This window comes from Canis lupus, chromosome 4 (assembly GCF_003254725.2).
Source record: "Canis lupus dingo isolate Sandy chromosome 4, ASM325472v2, whole genome shotgun sequence".
Classification (NCBI taxonomy): domain Eukaryota; kingdom Metazoa; phylum Chordata; class Mammalia; order Carnivora; family Canidae; genus Canis; species Canis lupus.
The window spans coordinates 41,662,827-41,683,199 of NC_064246.1; the positions used below are offsets into that span (position 1 = coordinate 41,662,827).

At 43.2% G+C, this 20,373-nt stretch overlaps 1 protein-coding gene across 5 annotated transcripts in view; it reads right to left on the reverse strand.

The window, feature by feature from the left end:
* Positions 1–20,373, reverse strand: part of KCNIP1 (potassium voltage-gated channel interacting protein 1) — a 345,209-nt gene that overhangs the window by 40,615 nt on the left and 284,221 nt on the right. The window contains exon 1 of one of the 5 annotated variants that reach the window (XR_004814985.2): positions 7,353–7,484. The exons of 3 other annotated variants lie outside the window; for them this stretch is intronic. Coding sequence is in view for 1 of the 2 variants with exons in the window: in XM_025434120.3 (XP_025289905.1) it covers positions 7,353–7,461 (109 nt within the window). In the remaining variant the exon portion in view is untranslated. Of the gene's footprint in view, positions 1–7,352; positions 7,485–20,373 lie in introns of those variants that run through there. One more of the 5 variants, XM_025434120.3, reaches the window with a different exon arrangement.

Sequence of the window (20,373 nt, forward strand, 5' to 3'; positions counted from 1 at the left end):
TCTTTGGACAGCTTTGACTTTTTAATCTTTGAATATTGCCATGAGGGAAATAAAGGAACAATACTGCAGTGCTTACTTATTTCCAGGGCATCGGATCAATGGAGTAGGAGGCCGAATATATTAAACAAATGAGTATGTGTGTGCCATCGAATTCTTGGCTCAGAAAACTTCGCATGCCCGGTCTGAGGAAATAATGAGACAGACTTGCCATTTACTGCCAGGTTTGTAGCACTGGAGACAAAGGCTGGGTTCCTCCCTGGGGCTGGCTTTGTCAGGGGAGATGGAGATGGTGTTCTGGCTATGGCTCAGGTGCCAAGTGGGCTCCTGGGACTTTATTTTACAGCCTATGTTCTCAAGAGATTGGAGCACAGAGAGTGGTTGGTAAGCCCTTAGTAAGCTAAGCAGACTCTTAAAGGTGAATGATTATAGGATGGAACTTACTGGACACCCAACTGAACCACAGAGTGCTTGCCTCCAAATGAGCTGAATCTCCTTCCTGTTACTGCCTACCCTCTCTCCTGCCCTTTCTCAGTCCCACTTCTTCACTCTTCTCACTTCTGACCACTTCTCTCTTTCTTCCTTTATTCCCTGCTTCTCTCCTTCCTATTCTGTTTCTCTCATCTTCTTCTCCTCCTATTTCTGCTGAAGTTGAAAATATGATGGACTCCCTAAGCAGGTCCATTTTATTTCTTAAATGTATTTTATATTTACTTTTCTTACTATAGACCAGGCTGTGATCCTTCTGTGTTGGTACCAGAAGTCTAAGCACTGGTGTCACCACAGCACTTAGCCCTGGGGATAATGTGGGACTGGGACAGTTAGGCAGGCTATCAACGCTTTCACTTTATTTCTGTGGTGGGGGATTGTCAAACCATGAGAGTTCATTCATGTATAACTTGTGTAATTATTATGTAAATAAATAGGAGAACATGTTTTCACAAAGCAAGTGAGTTGTACCTTTGATAGTTCTCTTCTCTAAAGAAACTCAAACCAGCCACATGCAGTTGCTTTGATTTGTATGCATCCCTCACTTTTTCTCAGAATCTATCTTCTCAGATAGGAAAAGACATTTTAAAAGTTTATTAGGCTTGCTATTACAGACTCCAAGCTGCCAGCTATTCTATGCCAGCAAAATTAGTGTGTCTTTGTGTTGGATTTTAAGAGATTTTCTCAGATGCAGGATGTGTTTGGGGGAGGAGATGGGCAGTAGCACAGTGGGACCTGAGGTGAGTCTCATTTTATCATCAGGTGTAGGGGATGGGGGTCTGCAAGGTGTGGCTGAATGAGGGGTTAGCTTTATAGGCCTGGGTAGCTCTGGATGTCCCTGTGAGATTGCAAGGACTGGAAAAGGGGATCTTTCAGTTAGTGCCATGTATGTCATAGGAGACCTTTCAGGACAAACAGATGTCCTTCTGTTGGTCATAAAGATAGACAATTCTAGACACAGACCTGGGAGCCCACTCAGTGCAGAAGACAGGGTCATTCTCATGGGGGATGAGAGGTCTAAGGAAACTCCTCCTAGTTATTTTGAAAGAGGTATGTTCTTGGAACATCTTAAACCTTGGCAATGTAAAAAGATAATATAATTAACAGGTTTGGTAGTTCGAAAGGCAAGGCTGTGGAAGAGTAATCTACTTGGGTTCTTTTGTTTACTCAGTGGTGGGAGGGTATATGAAGGTATACCTCATATACCTATAGGTGTATGGGTATATACCTATAGGTGTCAGCAAAGTCATGGTCCTTTTAAAGGCTCTGGGGAGAATCCATTTCCTTACCTCTTCCAGCTCCTTGTGGCTGCCAGCGCTCCTTGCCTTGCAGCCCTCATTCCTATCCTTGCTTTCACCCTCAACTCTTCTGTCTAATCTCTGCCTGCCTCTCTTTTATGATGACATATAGGACTTATGATGGCATATACATATATATGAATATACATATATGTATATACACACACACACACATATATATACACATATACATATAATTAAGCATAATCTCATCTCAAGATCCTTAACTTAATCAAACCTGCAAAATACCTTTTGTCTTATAAGGTGACATTCATAGGTTCTAGAGATTAGGACACAATATCTTTGGATGGTCATGATTCAGCCCACGACAAACCTAACTGGATTAGGTTATGAGTACTTTACCAAGAGGAGTGATACAAACATTCAATGAACAGAAACAGTGATATTCCCAATGCTCCAGGCACAGTTTAATTACAAGTTTTGCTTCATTGGACAATAGAAAGGGCTCTGTAGTGGGACTCAGAAGACTTGAATTGAGTTCTGAAATTGTTACTTTTTACCCATGTGGCTTAAAGTCAAAGCCCCAGAATTTCAGTTTTTCAAAGCCATAAAATTAATTCAATAGTAATATAAGATCTCCATATATAACAAGATTTCTCTGCTGTCCAGATTCAACACTTGATGGACAATGGTTTCCTAGGCTATAAAGTACTATACAGGCACTAAGTCCATTAAGAAATAATTAAAGCAGGCTATGTGTGGGTAGTTGGCCTCATACAAAACATATTTCAAATCTTTTGCTATCAAGTGGATCCAGCAAACCTCTGGAGTTAATACTACCTGTTTCACACATTTTAGAATGCATAGAAAGTTGACTCTTTTTAAAGACCCCAATAAACACACCTGGATTCTCATGGTTTCCCTGAGTTTGTGAGGTTATTACTATTGCTATCATTTTTTTGGTGGTAGTTTGCATAGCTTGTGACATTCCCGATTCTGTAAACAAGCAAGCAATGGTTAGACACAGAGCAAAATAACTCTATATTAAGACAGGTGTAAGACATGGCAGCAGGAGAATCCACTCTGAGAAACACTGATGTATATGCCTCACCACTACAGTCAATGTCTGGCCCTGGAATAGTGAGCTACTTCTGAAGTTACTGTGGCAGCGCCAGTAGACATGATGCTTTGGGAAGAGAGGACTCCCATCTGGTGAGGGTAAGGCTGCCTCAGACTGGCCCAGTGAGCAGCAGGTGAGAGAGAAGCAGAGAATTCACTGTTAATGGTCTCTGAACTTTCTGGGGGGGATTACTTGTCTGTCACCACATGCCGCTGCCCAACCTTCTCCTCTCTGCATCCCCTGCTGTCCTCATTTTGGAAGGATGAGTGATAAGTCTGATTGGCAGGTCATGGCAGTGAGGCCTAGGCATGCACTGTGAAACAGCATATGGGGGGAAGTCACCCCAGTGTTTCTACTCTGGAAATTTCATTGGCAACTTCCAAACCCAAAGGGAAGGATTATAGTGCCCAAGAGGCCTGATGAACCTGGGATTTGTCTTTTTTCTGTGATGAGTAGTATATTCATTTTATTGCATGATGTAAGGCTGAAGAAGAATTAATCTTTTATGGGAGAGATAATTAGCTTGGTCCGTCCCCATGTGCCACTTCATTTAATCCCTACAACAACAATATGCAGCATTGCTTACTATTGTTACAGGATGACACATGGAACTTTCTCCAGAATAGACCACATATTGGGTCACAAATCGGGTCTGAACCGATACCAAAAGATTGGGATCGTCCCCTGCATATTCTCAGACCATAATGCCTTGAAATTAGAACTAAATCACAACAAGAAGTTTGGAAGGACCTCAAACACGTGGAGATTAAGGACCATCCTGCTAAAAGATGAAAGGGTCAACCAGGGAATTAAGGAAGAATTAAAAAGATTCATGGAAACTAATGAGAATGAAGATACAACCGTTCAAAATCTTTGGGATGCAGCAAAAGCAGTCCTAAGGGGGAAATACATTGCAATACAAGCATCCATTCAAAAACTGGAAAGAACTCAAATACAAAAGCTAACCTTACCCATAAAGGAGCTAGAGAAAAAACAGCAAATAGATCCTACACCCAGGAGAAGAAAGGAGTTAATAAAGATTCGAACAGGATGAATTGGGTCATCTACAAAGATATGTTGAAGTCCTAAACTCTAGTACCTGTGAATGTGACCTTATTTGGAAACAGAATATTTGCAGATAGAATCAAGTTAAGATGAAGTCATTAAGGTGGCCCTAATACAACATGGCTGATATCTTGCAGGAAGAGGGAGTAAAGATAAGGCACGCAGGGAGAAGATAGCCATGTGCAGGTGGAGACAGAATGCAGTGACACTGCCACAAGCCCAGGAACACCCGGGGTTACCAGAAATGGGAAGAAGCAAGGAGGAATTCCCCTCTAGAGGCTTAAAGGGAGCACAGCCTGGCCAACTTCTTGCTTTTGGATTTCTAGCTTCTGGAACTGTGAAAGAAGAAATTTCTGTTGTTTTGGGGCCACCCAATTTGAAATAATTTGTTACACTAGTCCTAGGAAATTAATACAACCATCATCCTCATGTCTCCATTATGACCAATAAGGAAAGTGAAAGCTCAGGAAGAAAAGGGACTTGCCCAAGATCATGCCATCAATAAATGGCACATCCAAGATTGGAATGCAGCTCTTTTCATTCTAGGCCCAATATCTGTATTATTCTAAAATTACTACTGAAAAATAAAATTAAGATGAAGCACCTAAGGAAGACTACTGATAGGCTCTTCAGAATTGCTCTCCTGCTCTCTTGAGGATGATTGCAGGATCACACTGGTCCCAGTGTACTTAATAGGAAGTGGTATTCTCCTCTTGATATTCAAATGGGTGAACAGAATTTCAGATGTCACATACACATTAAAAATGACATTTTGGACCATACGGGAAAGGCTCTGGCATAACAGCCTGTGTAGTATAGACTTAATGACAGACCACAGACCCCATCTTACTTGTTGAGCCACTTGGTATAGAGGAAAGAGGGTGAAATTTTAGAGACAAATTTCTTCACCCTGCTATTACTGTGTTTTTGGAAATTTTACATAGTTTCTCTAAACCTATCTTCTTCTTTATGTAAAAGGAACAATGAGGGGCACCTGTGTGGCTCAGTCTGTTAAACATCTGCCTTCAGCTCAGGTCCTGATCTCAGGGCCCTGGGGTCGGGCTGCCTGCTCAGAGGGGTGTCTGCTTCCCCATCTCTCTCTGCCCATCCTCCCCCCACCCCCTGGTGCTCGCTCTCTCTCTCTCTCTCTCTCTCTCAGATAAATAAAATCTTAAAAAAAATACTTTTAAAAAGGAACAATGATATCTAATTTCCAGTTCTATTTAGTCTTTTTCCTTAGAGTGTTATTTTGAGGCTTCCATTAGCTCATACATATAGGAACATCTGGCACTATACCTGGTACATTGTAGGTGCTGAATAAATGTTAATCCCTTCCTTCACCGAGGGTTCCTGGAGGCGGTCTTAAACATATGTTCTCTTCATTTTATCCTAATCCCCTCATTACTATAACATTAGATGAGTAACTGATATCTTCTATAGTAATAAAATCAAAAGCTATAATCTTCAGAAGCTAAAGCAGGGGAAGAGAGATGGGTATGATTGGATACAGAAAGGAATAACAGGGTAATATTTTCCACCACACCTCTAGCTTTATAAAGAAGTTTCTATGGAACTTTCTCTGACTTTAATTTGTAATCTTGGTGGGTATCTGCTTTGAAGCTCAGAACAGGGATGAAACATCTTTTGGGGATCTGGTGGAGAACAGGGGTTTTGCTCAATTGTAATGGGCTGGCAGGCTGAGTTTAGAGTTGAGAGGAGCACATATAAGAAGGGACCCAGGGCCTGGAAGAGTTCCTATGTGCACACAGAACTATTCTTTCAGATTGTTAGACTTAAGGTGGTTTTCAAGAAAGAAAAACTTTTCTGAATGTGCTTCATCTTCCAAAATCTCAGGGAAACACACTCATGGAATCATAGAATCATGGATTCACTAAAATGTAGCTGAAGCTTAGCAAGCTCTCACATACAGGTCTGGCATAAAGGGCAGATCAAGGGAAGCTGGTTTTATTGAAGCAGGGAAGAGCCCAGTGTCTGCCTTACTGTCCCCACCACAAACTGTGAACAAGAAAATGTTTGGGTTGCTCCAGAATCCCATGAAGCAGAGATTGAAAATGATCAATATTCTCATAAGGAAACCGAGATCCAGATAAAAAGTGACTTGACCAAGATTAAGTAGAGAGTGATCACTGATAGACACCAGGTATCTTGGCTCCTAGTCTGGAGCTCATCCAATCACATCATCCTGTATGCAGTCTCTGGTCTATCTCAGCTTTGGTTGGTACTTCAGCTAGTCCTTTGTCTACAAATTTGCCTACAAATATATTTCATTACATTCATTACAGGAGGTATCTGATGCCTCTTGGAAAAGAAATTCTGTCTACACTGTCCAATTATGGAAGAATATACAACAGACACACATCATATATACATTGAATATATATTGTTGGAGGCTGGTTTTGTTTAATTCATTGCTCATCGAAACTGAAATTTTCCCAGGAGTCTCATTTTATGTGATTGACATTATGTAAACAAACTATGTCCTACTTGGTACAAAATCTCAAAAGGAGGAAGAAAATACTCATTTCTTGAGGTCCTTTAACTTTGGGAATCAAACCACTAACTTCCTAGTCATAAACAGCAGGGGGTGACTCGAATTTTTGACTACTTTCTCACCAAGGAATGGAAGCTAAAGTCACAGCTCATGAGGTGCTTTTAGGGTAAGGATTCTTATAAGGGTTGGGGATGAAGGGCTGGGGAAAGAAACCGACTCTTGTTGTATGTCTTCTAATTGTCCGGCACTGTGATTAGCATTTTACAAAAGTTTTAGCACCGCCATCATCCCACAGACTTCTTGAACAACATAATGACTTCTAAAAGTCATTGGCTTCTATCAACAACATAGCTATCAGACACTCTGAGAGAGGACTGTGGTGTTTTTTTTTTTTTTTTAGTTTATTCATGAGAGACACAGATGATAAATAGATAGATAAATAGACAGATGATAGATTAGTTATATAGAGGCAGAGACACAGGCAGAGGGAGAAGCAGGCTCCATGCACCAGGAGCCCGACGTGGGACTCAATCCCGGGTCTCCAGGATCGCGCCCTGGGCCAAAGGCAGGTGCCAAACCGCTGTGCCACCCAGGGATCCCCCAGGACTGTGGTGTTTTGTGCTGGTCTCTCGCAGCTAGTGACCCGCCGGGACCCACATGCACACAGGGCAGGCAGAGACGAGCTCACGGCTCCAGTCCCCCCAGCTCTCCAGGCATAGGTTTCTGCACCACGGCCAGAGCATCACTGGGGCGTCGGAGGAGGGCGAGCTCCGGTACCCCTGGGATCAGCCAAGGCCTCCAAAGCTCTCGGGTCTCCGCGCTCCTTTGCGCGCGGTCTCTAAACTACGCGTAACGACCGAAGCTGAAAAACACGTTCCTATAACATAGGGAAGCTCAAGAGTGCGCTTACCGTCTGACAAGTCAATCAGCCCGAGGTAGTGCAAAAGTTTCAGGGAGGAGCATAGCGCCACCACTATTCCCAACGTCTGGAGCCCCTCTGCCTCGCCCTCCGCCCGCATCGTGCCGGCCTCCCGGGCGGTCTTGCCGCGGCTCGGCTCGCCCAAGTGCGCGGGGATTGTCACGTTCTCGCCCGCCTGCCCTCCCTCCCCGCCTCCCACTCCTCCCGCTCCCTCCGCTTTTCTCCTCCTCCCAGCCGGCCACCTCTGCGTGGTTTCATAGTGATCTGTACTTTTACCTCCTCTTTTCCCAAGGCAATCCCCCGCCAAAGGCTTCACCAACCCTACGCATCTGTTCCCCAAGTGTAACCCTAACCGGCGGGGTCTCATGGCACATCCTCTTCGCGACTCTGGAGGGAATGTGTGGGACTGTAGATTATTTCAAGACATAAGGGAAAAAAACTGCTTTCGATCTGTGACAGGTTTAGAGGGAAAGGCCATTTTTCAGAAGGACAATAATTTGCCTGTAGTCCTCCAGTAAAAACCAGTCAAGCTTATTCTGGAGTACAGGTGGTCCCTGTTTTGACATCACAAACTGCCCCTGGAAACTGGATCACCAAGAAAGAAACTGTAAACTGGGCTGAGTCTACAGTTATATTTGTATTTGGGCAGTTTTTAGTTCAGTAGAAGAAATTACTAAAAGCAAAACTGAGCAAAACTCCTAGAAAGAAAGGAAAAGATAGGGAAGCAAAAGTATGGGTTACCAGTGTGTCCTAAGCTTCTGGGCTCCATGGGGGGCATCACACTCTCCCTACACTGGATGGTCAGCGGGGAGCCTGGTGGGGAAGGGGGCACAACATAGAGAAGGAAGACTAGGAATTTTATCACAGAGACCTGCCCTGTGGTAAAATTCCTTGATCTCCATGAGGCTCAGTTTCCCCTTCTGGGAATAAACCTGCCTCAAAGAAGAGTGCCTGCCCCAGGTGTGAGAGCAGAGCGGGTACTTAGCAAATGCCGGCTGAGATTTGGAGCATATACCACGGGGGGGGGGGGGGGGGGGCGGGGGGGGCGCAACAATGTGGGGCCTGGGGAGGGGGGAGACATTCTCATGACCTGGGGTGGGTGTAAATGCATAAAACCTCTTAGGAGGGAAAAACCCATCAGAAATAAAAAGTATCTACACACTTTGGTCCTGGAATTTCACTTACAGGATACCTATGTGTGTGCATGTAGGTCTATATATGTAAAAAGATATTCATCACATCATTTGTTTGTAACAGGAGAAGACAGAAAAAACTTAGGTGCTTATCACTGAGGAAACTGGTTAAATAAATCATAGTGCATACTACACAGCCATTACAGATATACAACACATTTATGTACCTTCTCTTGGAAGAATGCTGAAAAAGTATTATTAAAGGAAAAAAGTAAGTTGCTTAGTACATTACCATTTTAATTTTGAAAAGGGACACACATACGCCATCTGTGGGCATATACATAATATAGTTTCAGAAGGATACACTGATAATTGAGAATTTTAGTTGTCCATGGAGGAGAGAACTCAAGGCCTGGGTCAGAGGGAGGCCCACTGTTACCATTTTCTCCCATGTATGTGATCTATTTTAAACAGCAACAATAACTAAATGTGAATGATTATCTCTCCTTCCTTTCCTTCTTTGTGGAAGGAAAGATGGTCTACATATCAGACTGAGGCACAGCACACTCTTGTCTTTGCTCTGCACCTACCTTCTTGGTTCTTTGTATCAATCTCCAATCTCATTTGCACGTGGGTGGTGCTGCCTGGAGTCAGCCCATTCCAGCTTATGAAAGCTGATGGCTAAATTTTTAGGGAATTAGCAAGGCAGTTATTAAGTCTTTGGTGGTTTGATGGGCCACAGCAGGAATATTTACACTATGGAGATGTCAAATACCACACCTGACCGCTTCCTGCCCCCCCTGCCCCCCCCACACCACTTTGCCATTCCAGACCCCACCCATCCAGAAGGAAACCTGACAAATTCACCTGCCCAGAGGTTTTCCTGACTTTCTGTGTTTCCTCTCTTCTGAGCCCTAGTGAGTATAACCGTTAAACCAATGGGCTTAGTGGAATTTTAGGCATTAGCATGGCCAGACATTAGGAAATGAATTAGGAGCAGAGAGACCTCTGGTAAGCCAATACTTTGTTCTCTTGGCTTCTCTGGCCTGTACCTCTCCTGGTTTCTGCCTGCTTCTTGCCCCCTCTCTCTTGCTTCCTTTCCAACAGCTCTCTGCCTTATAAGACTGGTGCTGTCCCTGACACTTCTCTTTCCCTCTGCGTTCTCCCCTTTTGCGAGCTGATGCATGCTCATTGCTCCAGATGTCAGCTCGGGGCAGATGACTCTGATCTCAGCCATGTTTCTGTCCCACGTTTTTCACTTTTTGCCCTATTTCACCTCACACACAGCATTTCCAGAGCAGTTCCACCGACGTGGATTACTGAGTATCTGTTAGATGCAAGGTCAGGTGCCAGGAGCTAGACTTCAACTTTTGCTGCTTTCTGGAATTTCTGGGAATGAATCACAAGAGAAAAAGGAGTAATGGCTCCCACTTTCTGCCTGCTATCACCATGTAATGATTTAAATTTTTCTTCTTCTTCCGTTCCTCCTCCTCCTTCTTCTTTTTAAAGTAGACTCCATGCCCAGCATGGAGCCCAACCAGGGTTTCAAACTCATAATTCTGAGATCAAGACCCAAGCTGAAATCAAGAGTTGGACACTAAACTGACAGTGCCACCCAGGTACCCCAAGGACTTAAATTCTTCCAGAGTTCTCTGGTCTCAAAGCCTGGACCCCTCCTGATGATCTCCAAACCCTTTTAGGGACATATGCCTCCTGGGTGACTTAGCTCAATGGCAACTAGACAGACAGAACTATTATTTATTTATTTTTTTAAGCAAATGTGGGGTGCTTTACACAGTCCATCTCCCTGGATTCTCACAATTTATCTTTGGGAGTATTGCCACTTTCATCTCTAAGAAGATCAACAGTAAATTCAGTTCTTATAGGTAATGGTTGTCTGAGTGTCAGGCTCAGATCTCCCTGCCCCAAAGTCCATATTCTCTCACATGTCCAGCTAATACATGAAGCATCTGCGGTTTGGTATTTATGAAAGATACATGAATTGTTTATTAGCGAGCCTGCTTTTTTCTCCATCCGATTTCCATCCAGCATCACGTGGTATCCACACAACTCTTCGTCTAAGTATAACCTCCTTTTAAATTTTTATTGGAGTTCCATCTTTCACTTGATGAGAAATTTTCACCCTAACTGGAGCACTTGTGGAATCCATCTCACAAATTGCTTTTTCTTATTTCCACATAGATCGTAAGGTGAATGTGTCTGCATTGTAGGCGTGAGCCTACACAGAATTGGGCACTTCTCTCCCTAGTTTGTCCCGATTTACTATTTTTTGGGCAAGGGTCTTCACTTTTGTGGCCCTCTTCAGTTCTTTGTCAGCATTGGCAGGCTTTATTACCCCCCTGTTCTGGGCTGTTTGCCATAAAGAAATAAAGGTTTGATCATTTAGAGACGTTCTCTTTGGGTGTGGATGGCAGGGGTAGGGCTAAAGGAGGGGTGTTGAGGGAGGGGTAGGGGTGGGTTGGTGGGTGGTGAATTGACCTCATATACCAGTTACTTGACTTTTGTTCTGATCCAGACACCACAAACGACTGGATTCCAATTCAGACCATCACACCCGAGACATGGATACTGGCCATGGACTCCAGGGTCCTTTAGAAATCTGACGGACCAAGATGGTCACACTCACAAATGCCTAGTGTTGCAGTCAGCTCAGGCCACTCTAATGTTATACCATAGACTGGGTGGCTTGAACAACAGATATTTATTTCTTTTCATCCTAGAAGCTGGGAGGTCTGAAGTCAGGGCATCAGTGTGGTTGGGATCTGGTGAGAGCCCTTTTTCTGGCTTGTAGATGGCTGCCTTCTTGCTGTGTCCTCCCATGGTAGAGACAGAGTTCTAGTCTCTTCCTCTTCTTATCAGGTCATTAATCCCATCATTAAAGCTTGATCCTCATGACCTCATGCAAATTTAATAATCTCCCTAATTACCACCTCCCAATGCCACCATATTTGGAGTTAGAGCATCAACATATGAATTTTTGGGAAACAGTCAATCCATGGCACCTAGCTTCTGCCAAACAATTATGAGTTCACAGAATCACTGGGTTTGAATTTTAACTCTGTCAACTACTAGCTATGTGACCTGGAACAAATAATTTAAACTTTTGGAGTCAGTTTCCTCATCTATAAAATGGGGTGATATTGATACCCATATTCTAGGATTGTTGCAATAATGAAATGAAATAATTTTATAACCTCTTTTTTTTTTAATTTTTTTAAATTTTTATTTATTTATGATAGTCACAGAGAGAGAGAGAGAGAGAGAGGCAGAGACACAGGCAGAGGGAGAAGCAGGCTCCATGCACCGGGAGCCCGACGTGGGAATCGATCCAGGGTCTCCCGGATCCGGCCCTGGGCCAAAGGCAGGCGCCAAACCGCTGCGCCACCCAGGGATCCCCTCTTTTTTTTTTTTTTTTTAATTTACTTATGATAGTCACAGAGAGAGAGAGAGAGGCAGAGACACAGGCAGAGGGAGAAGCAGGCTCCATGCCGGGAGCCCGATGTGGGATTCGATCCCGGGTCTCCAGGATCGCGCCCTGGGCCAAAGGCAGGCGCTAAACCGCTGCGCCGCCCAGGGATCCCTAATTTTATAACCTCTTAACACAGTCTCTGACACCCAGTGAATGGGACTAACATGGAGGTTCAGAGAACAATCTCCAGGACCAGACTGCCTGCACTACCTCTTAACTCTGCTTCTTATTCAGCTATGTGACTATTGGTGAGTTACTCAATTTCTCTGTGCCCAAGTTTTCTCACCTGTAAAACAGAGATAATCATAGTAGCTACTCAAGAGAGTTGTAAAGACTGAAATGAATTAGTAATTAAGCACAGAAAGAACTATATTAGTATCATTATCATTATTATCCATACACTTGAGGAGATAATATATCAGCTAGGTGTGATGGAGAAGTCATAGATTGAGCTGTTATAATTTGGAGGTTTGGATCTGGGGAGAGGAAGGAATACTGTTTAAGGTAGGGGAATCAAACTTCCCCTGAGTGCTTGAACTTCAGTTTTCTAGCCACAGATTTTCCTTCCAGACAAATGGTTTCAGGCAAATATTTGTTGCTGCTTAAATTTCACTTGCGTGTGAGCCCCCAGCAGTCAGAAAATAAAACTCTGTTTTAGTGAGCTACTTCTTCTGCTGTCAGTTTGCTCACTGTTGTGTAACCTGAAGTAAACAGGGCTGCCCAGTGGTGTAGCATCCCACAAGATTGAAGCAGTTCATGTAGTTCACTGAAACTGCATACGCAAAGCTACGTGCACATTCACTAGACATAGAAGGGCTTGCTGGTGGTATGTGGGTTTCTGAGTGGTCTCCTGGTAAGGTACTGTCTAAATCTCATTTGGATAAACTAATTTGGTAGGAGCCTCATCTTCCAGAACGTTCTGCTGCAGTTGGTATAAAAATAATGCCAATAATTGCATTTGGAGTTTTCTTTTCTTTAAAAGGTGGGAAAGAAATGAAAGAATTCCTTAGAGCACCATCTTTGAGCTCTTGATTCTACCAGAAAGCAAATTATTTAACTGCAAGATGGTTATGGTTCAGAGAGAAAATCATTACTATTCCCATCACTGGTCAAAATGGGAAAATTATTTCTGTGTTCTTCATCCTAGCCTTTATCTTGGAGGCCTTTTGGGGGCACCGGCTGGGTTTGTTTAAATTAGTTTCATAATGATGATGATGACTGTACAATAGTAAAGTAATGACATCTTCCCCCTTCCATTCCTTCCCTTCTTCCCTTCCCTTTTTTCTTCCCTCTCCTTCTTTCTCTGATATTTATTGGGCATGTGTTAGAGACTGTGCATAGATAAAAAGAAAACCTTTCTCATTAGGAAGTTCACAATGTCTAAAAAGTCTTCTAGGATTTTTACTTTGTGAGTTCTGTTTAACCTTTTCAATCACTCTGCATATTGTAGTTTCTCAACAAATATTTGTTGAAAAAATACGATGCCCTAACTTTAAGTTGGGGTGCAGCATTACTTCCATTTTGCAGATAAGAAAACAGGGGCAACGAGAGGGAAATAAATGCCTTTAGCATTTTCTTGGACCGGGCACCGTGCTGGACTTTCACACAAGGTTCTCCTTTATCTGAATCATCACAATAACTAATTAGGTGTTCACCAGTACCAACTTCCAGAGGAAGCTCAGATGGGGTTAAGTGTCTCTCAGGACATGACACAGCTAGTTAGGTGGCAGAGGCAGTCCTGGAGTTCAGGTCTCTGTATCCTTTCATTCAAGGCATTTTCTGGCTACTGAAGGCTCAGGTTCTGCTGGTGAGGAGTGTTGGGTGGTTAGGGATGGGTTTGGAGTTGGTTCTGGTCCCCAACTGTCCTGTTTCTGCTCAGTTTTCTTCCCTCAGGCCCTTTTGCTTCTCTCTCCAGGAATAACTATGGTACCAATAGCCACCCCCGCCCCACTGGGTCAGATATTTTAGACTTTTTGTCTCATTTGGTCCCAACAATGATTTTACTTCTTTGCTGGTCATTAGTGCCCCTGATTGGATATTTAGGGATTTATGGGGATGGGGCAGATGCTGAAATATAAAAAACCTCAATGCATCTACCTGGAAGCCTGTCTCTTACAGGTGCATTATTGGGAAGAGGGGTCCAGCTCCAAGCAGTTTCCTGTGGAATCCAACTGGGCTTGTTCTCCATGGACTCCAGGCTTCAGCTCTTAGCAGTCATTTCTCAAAGCCATCTTTGTTTGTTTGTGGGTTTTTTTTTTGTATATTTTTTTATTGGAGTTCGATTTGCCAACATATAGTATAACATCCAGTGCTCATCCCGTCAAGTGCCCCCTTCAGTGCCCGTCACCCAGTCACCCCATCCGCCCCCCACCTCCTCTTTCACCACCCCTTGTTCGTTTCCCAGAGTTAGGAATCTCTCATGCTTTGTCACCCTCTCTGATTTTTCCCACTCATTTTCTCTCCTTAAGTCAATTGGAGAAAGACAATCATATGGTTTCACTTTTGTTTGATTTTGATTCATCATCAGCTCCATGGAGCCTGGGGTCAAGGGAGACAATGGGAGGAAAGCTTTCTGGTTTTTCCTCTTGGATTTTAGAAAACCCTCAGGAAGGATCATCCCAAACACTTTAGGAGATCAATTTTGGGAGGATCCTGAATTTTACTTCAAGAATTCCGTGTCCTTTGGGATGAACTTCAGGAGCCCCTCTCTCCCCACCTCCCCAAGCTTTCAGCCTGCAGGCTCCTTCTACATTCTGCCCTCCCCTACCAGGGTGCCAGGCTAAGGAGATGGTGATGTAGGTCTCTATGCTTAAAACAGGCCAGAACACAGGAGTTCACATTGCCTAGCAGGGAAGAGTAATGAGCACATTTATTAATGAGTGTACAGTGTTTATGTCAATTTGGACTGGCAAATTGTTGATTTGAGCAACACTTAACTGCTGTTGGTGGAAATTCATTTGTAAATAAAGTCAATGAGATATGGTATTTAGATATCCACTGACATGTTTCAATTTCTACTTCCTTTGCTTTCTCAGAAGGGATCCAGGCTCTGTTGGAATTTCAACAGAAATTCTAATATGATACACACACATTGTTTCCTTCCTTCATTCCTTCCTTCCCTCCTCTCCCTCAGCTTCAGTGCTTTCTTCCTTCCTGCCTTCCTACCTTCCTGTTTCCCTCCCTCCAATATCATGTTTCCTGCCTACTATGCCCCAGGCACTGGGGATACATTGCTAAGATCTATCTCAGCCACCAAGGAGCCTCTAGACCAGTGACTATACTTACAAAGATGTGGGCACCAGTTCCAACCAGCTATGTTCCAAACAGAATGCATTTGACATTGCCTTCCTGGCCTGCAGAACTTGACTTACACTGCCCTCTGTCCATTCCCTTGTGTATTTCCCCATATGGAATGTTCTCTCTTCTCTGCTAACTAAAGCCAACCTGTCAAGGCTCAGCTGAACACCTGATGCTCCACACTCCTCCTACCTGCTCTCTTTTCTCTGACTGCAGAGCACATATTTGTTTGTCAATCATGTGTTTTTTGGGGGGAAATCTCTTGCTTTGATTTCTTGCATTCCTAATTAGCTCTCAGTTGCAATGGCCAGAGTTATTACTACTGTAGGAAGGCAACATGCTAAGGACATGGGATTTGAAGGCAGATCTGAGTCTATTCATGTCTCTGCCACTCACTGGCTGGATGACTTTCAAATAACTTGACTTTGCTGAGTCTTCCTTTTTGTACTTGTCAAATGAAGATAGAGGTGCTTCCTGAGTCCTAGGACACCCCTGTTGGTCATGAATACAGTGTTGGTTTCAAACACTCTGGCAGCAGCATCCACTTCCCTTGAAGGAAGGTGATCTCCTCCTAACCCCAAGAGATCTGTCTTCAGAGCCCTGTCAAGGGCCCGATGTGAAACAGTATGTGGGCTGAGCTTTGAAAACTGGAGGGATGCAGGTTTGCTTATATGTTTATCCATCTAGTAGACACCCCCCAACTCCTTTATTTTTGGGGATCATAGAATATTAGAGGACAGAATAAGTCTAAGGACACAACCTCAGGAATTCTTCAAAGTGATCAATGATTCTCAACCCTACAACACCTGAGGGGAGGACACATTCCTATTGGGAACAGTGGCCAAGGCAGTGACTCTTGTTTGATGATATGGGGAGTGAACTGGAAAGATTTCAAAATCTCTAAGAGGCAGATGTGTATAATTAAGAAAAGTTCCCAAGTGATTCTTCTATGTGCCCATCCCCCATTGGAACCACTCTGACTTCTTTAAAAAAACATTATGAAATATTTCAGACTTAGAAAGAGCCATAAAAATAATCTGATGATACTCATATACCCATTTTGGGAAACAGTTATTCTAATAGAATGGAAGCGCATGTGCCCTGCTCAGATTGCACTTGTGCCCCTCACTCCCAGGAACCATATACTGAATTTGGTTATTTTTACTTCCATTCATTTCTTTCTAGTTTTACTGCATATACACGTATATGTATATTCCTTAAATGGTATGTGGCATCATTTTATGTCATTAAATTTTATATGGATAGAATCATATGACATGCAGACTTCTGTAACTTGCTTTTTACTGTTTTGCTCAAGCCTGTATTTAGGAAATTCATCCACATTGTCATAGGTAGCTATGGCTAATTTTCACTATTGTATTATATTTCATTTCACAGCAATCCTGTGATAAATACACTATTCAGCTGTTATTAGACAGGTTGTTACCACTTTTATGCTATTGCAAACAATGTGGTTCTGTTCACTACTGAACATGCTGCTGATGCATATTTGCAAGAGTGCCTTTAGGGCAGTGGTTTCAATGGAGATTTTGCCCCCCCTCCCCACCAAGAGACTTTGGCAACAATGTCTGGAGACCTTTTCGGCTGTCACAACTGGGGGATGCTCCTGGCATCTAGAGGATAGAGGCTGTGGATGGCGCTAAATATCCTACAATGCACAGAATATCACAACAAAGAAATCCCTGACCCCAGTGTCAATATGGCAGAGGTAGAGAAACCCTGCTTTAGGGTAAGAGTAGAATTGATGCATCACAGAATCTTTACTAAACATTGCCACACTGTTTTCCAAAGTGGTTGTACTAATTTGCACCCACACCCCCTCATTTTATAGATTAAAAACCTGAGGACTGGGATGGGTGCTCAGTTGTTCGGCCAAGAGCATGGAATGATGAGGGCATTAATAAAACTTTGACAAAGACACAGATGTATTTTTCCAGAGAGGACACATCAAAGGAAGATAAATATAGTCCTTCAATGCAAGAGACATTTACAAAGTGTCTATTATGTGCCAGGAACTATACCTTATACACATTATGTCTCATCTTCCCCAACTGTAGAACTTAGTTTAAGAGGATCACATAACATACTTACTAGCTGGATTAGTATGGACTCTGAGGTCATAGGGACCCAGTGTTGGGTTCCTGAACAATATTTGCTAGCCTTGTGCCTCATGAAAGTTACTGGACTGCTCTAAGCTTCAGGATCCTCACCTATAAGATGGGAATCTTACCCATACCAATACCTATACCAATACCTATATCACAGTGGTGTTGTGATGGAGGAAACACAATGGGTGATTCATGAATATTAGCTGTCATCATCATCATCATCATCATTGCTCATTTAATAGGTAAGGAAGTGGAGCCTCAGAGTTTGAATAAGTTGCAAAAGGTCACAACTAGTAAGTGGTGGGACTAGAATTTGAACTCAGATCTGTCTGACTCCAAAGTCTATCTTGTTTTAATTGTGCCATGTTGGCTTCCCAAGAAAGGAGAACTCCCAGCTCCATCCCACTAATTTGGACTTTAGGGGAGGGGGTATAGTCCATATAAATTACTAAAAGTGAGGCTTTATCAAATACTTTTAAATAACACATTTTAATGGTTTCATGAATATTTAGTAACTCAACTAAGTCAAACAAATGCTGCCAAGACTTCAGTGCCCTGGGGACCTGCTGGCATAGACAGACAACGATGATCTGTAATTATAACACAGACTGCATGCGAACAGTGATTCTGCAGAATATGAAAACAACTCACTCTCTCACAAATTATGACTATCTCCTTTAGCATGTTATTGCTGTTAACCTGCCCCATCCTCGAAGACAAACCAACTGAAACCTATCACATCTGCAAAGGATCACAAATTTTGTATTAGTGGTGTCAGAATGAACGATGCTTGCCTTCCTACACCCTATTTGCAATCATGTCCTCCAATTTCTCCTCCCTTCTCCATCCCACCCCCTTTCCTCCTGGGAAGACATTTGTCTTTAGAGACTGGCAATGAGGCATTTGCCATTATACACATTATGACATATTTTACATATGCTCCAAGAAGCTGGGGCTAAATTACACTGGTGAGTTATTAAAAACAGCTCTCAATGCTATTATTATTTATTGCATTTCCAACTCTCTGCAGCAGATGATTACACTGCTTAATCTTGTATTTTTTTTAATTCCCCCCTCCCTGAAATTAATTCTCCCTGCAATGAATAAGCAAGGTCAGCCACACTGAGCACCCTTTGGAAAAGGAAGTTTGGATTCTAGAGAAGAGTTTGATTGACAGTCCTGGGACTGAGCCTTTCTTTCTTCAGAGGAGGAAGAGTCACTTGAAGTATGAGCACTTTTTCTCCAAAGAGCCTCCAGAGTTCTCCAAATCACAGGTCTCTCCATGCTAGTCCCCTGTCACACAGCATCCTTTGCCATCTTTGACTGTCATCGAAGGTCCTCAGTGCCCAGGCTCACCTCCCAGCCTCATCTCCCACAGCCCGGCCTCTCCACCTGGGGTGCTATCATCCCTGGGACTTATTTACTCCAGTGCTAGGCTCTCGCTGATGAGCCTTCTTACTACTAGTCATTTCACCACAAATTCTACCTCCACCCTTATTTCCTTGGCCAACACCTTTTCCTTTCAGATTCAACCTAGGAAAGATCTCATTTGGGAAGTATCTCTAGGGGGAACAAGGAGTGTTTCTTTCCTGCTTCCATGAAACCTCACACTTAACATGAATTGTAGGACTTGACACGCTGTATTGTCATTGTGTATTTATGTATCTGTTTCTTGTCCCACTGTGAACTACATGAAAGCAAGGGTAGATCTCAGTTGTTCAAGTTCCTAGCATAAAGCCTAGTGCAAGTAAGTACTTTAGAAATTAAGAAATCCCAAACTTGGAAGCAGTTAGTAGAGCAGAAAGAGCCAAGGCTCTTGAATAGGCACTTATGCATGCATTCATTCATTCAGTAAATATCTATTAAGCATCTATTATGAGCCAGGCACTGTGCTAAGCACTAAGGATACAATGAATCAGTGGTTATAGTGTTAATGGCCTAATAAGGAAGAGGTATAAGACTCAAATAATAGCACAAGCATATAATTATAAACTGTGATAAGTGCTACAAAGGAAAAATACTCAGTTATGACAATATAAACACAGTGCCCAACACACACTGATATTGGTGTAGGGAGTATCACCAGGGATGCCTTCCTTGAGGAAGTGATGCTTGAGCTAAAAGCTGCAGATGGATAGGTATTAACATAGGGAAGAGCATTTAAGGAATAAGTGAAAGTATGCGTAAAGGTCCTGAGGTATGTGGGAGCCTGAGTGCTGAAGAGAGAACTGCCAGAAGGCCAATGCAGGAGCCCAAGGAATGGGCACAGGGGGAGAGGGTATGATGAAAGGTAAGACTGGGAGGCATTCAGGGGTCAGGCCATGCAGAGTCTTGTAGACCATGTTAGGGATTTGTCTAGCCTGTGAACAATGAGTTTTAGGCTAGGAATAACATCATGAGTGTGTTTGCGTGTGTGTGTGTGGGGAGGACGGGGGTTAGGGCGTGGAGAGAGAGAGTTTTTTGTGTTTTAAAATGCCTTCAATGCAGAGAACAGATCAGAAGGTGACAAAGTACACAGATATTGGGGGATATGTACCTGTAGACTGCCTCAGAGGACAGAGTGGCAAAGTGAACTTAATGACCGAAGCACCACAATGAGGTAGGGAGTCTTCTAGAAGTCCTCATGGAGACACCCAAATAATATTTCAGGGTCATAGGCCTGCTCCAGGATATCTCTCTTCCAATGCAGAAACTCATACTGGAGTTAGTCGGTTTGGAGGCCTCTACTTTAGAGTTAAGCTCCCAGGGGCTGTCCTACCTGAACTCAGGATGATTTATAGTTTATGAATCTAAGGTAAAGAGGTTAGAGAGCTGAACTTCACTTCTAAGTTCTGCCTTTGATTTTTAGGTCTTAGAAGGGTTAAGTCAACTCCAGGCTAGACTTACGTTTCTATTTTGGGAAGAATGGGACCTGGGATGTCATCTGATTTCATCTTTCCATTGCAGCCATCCATCCATTTTTA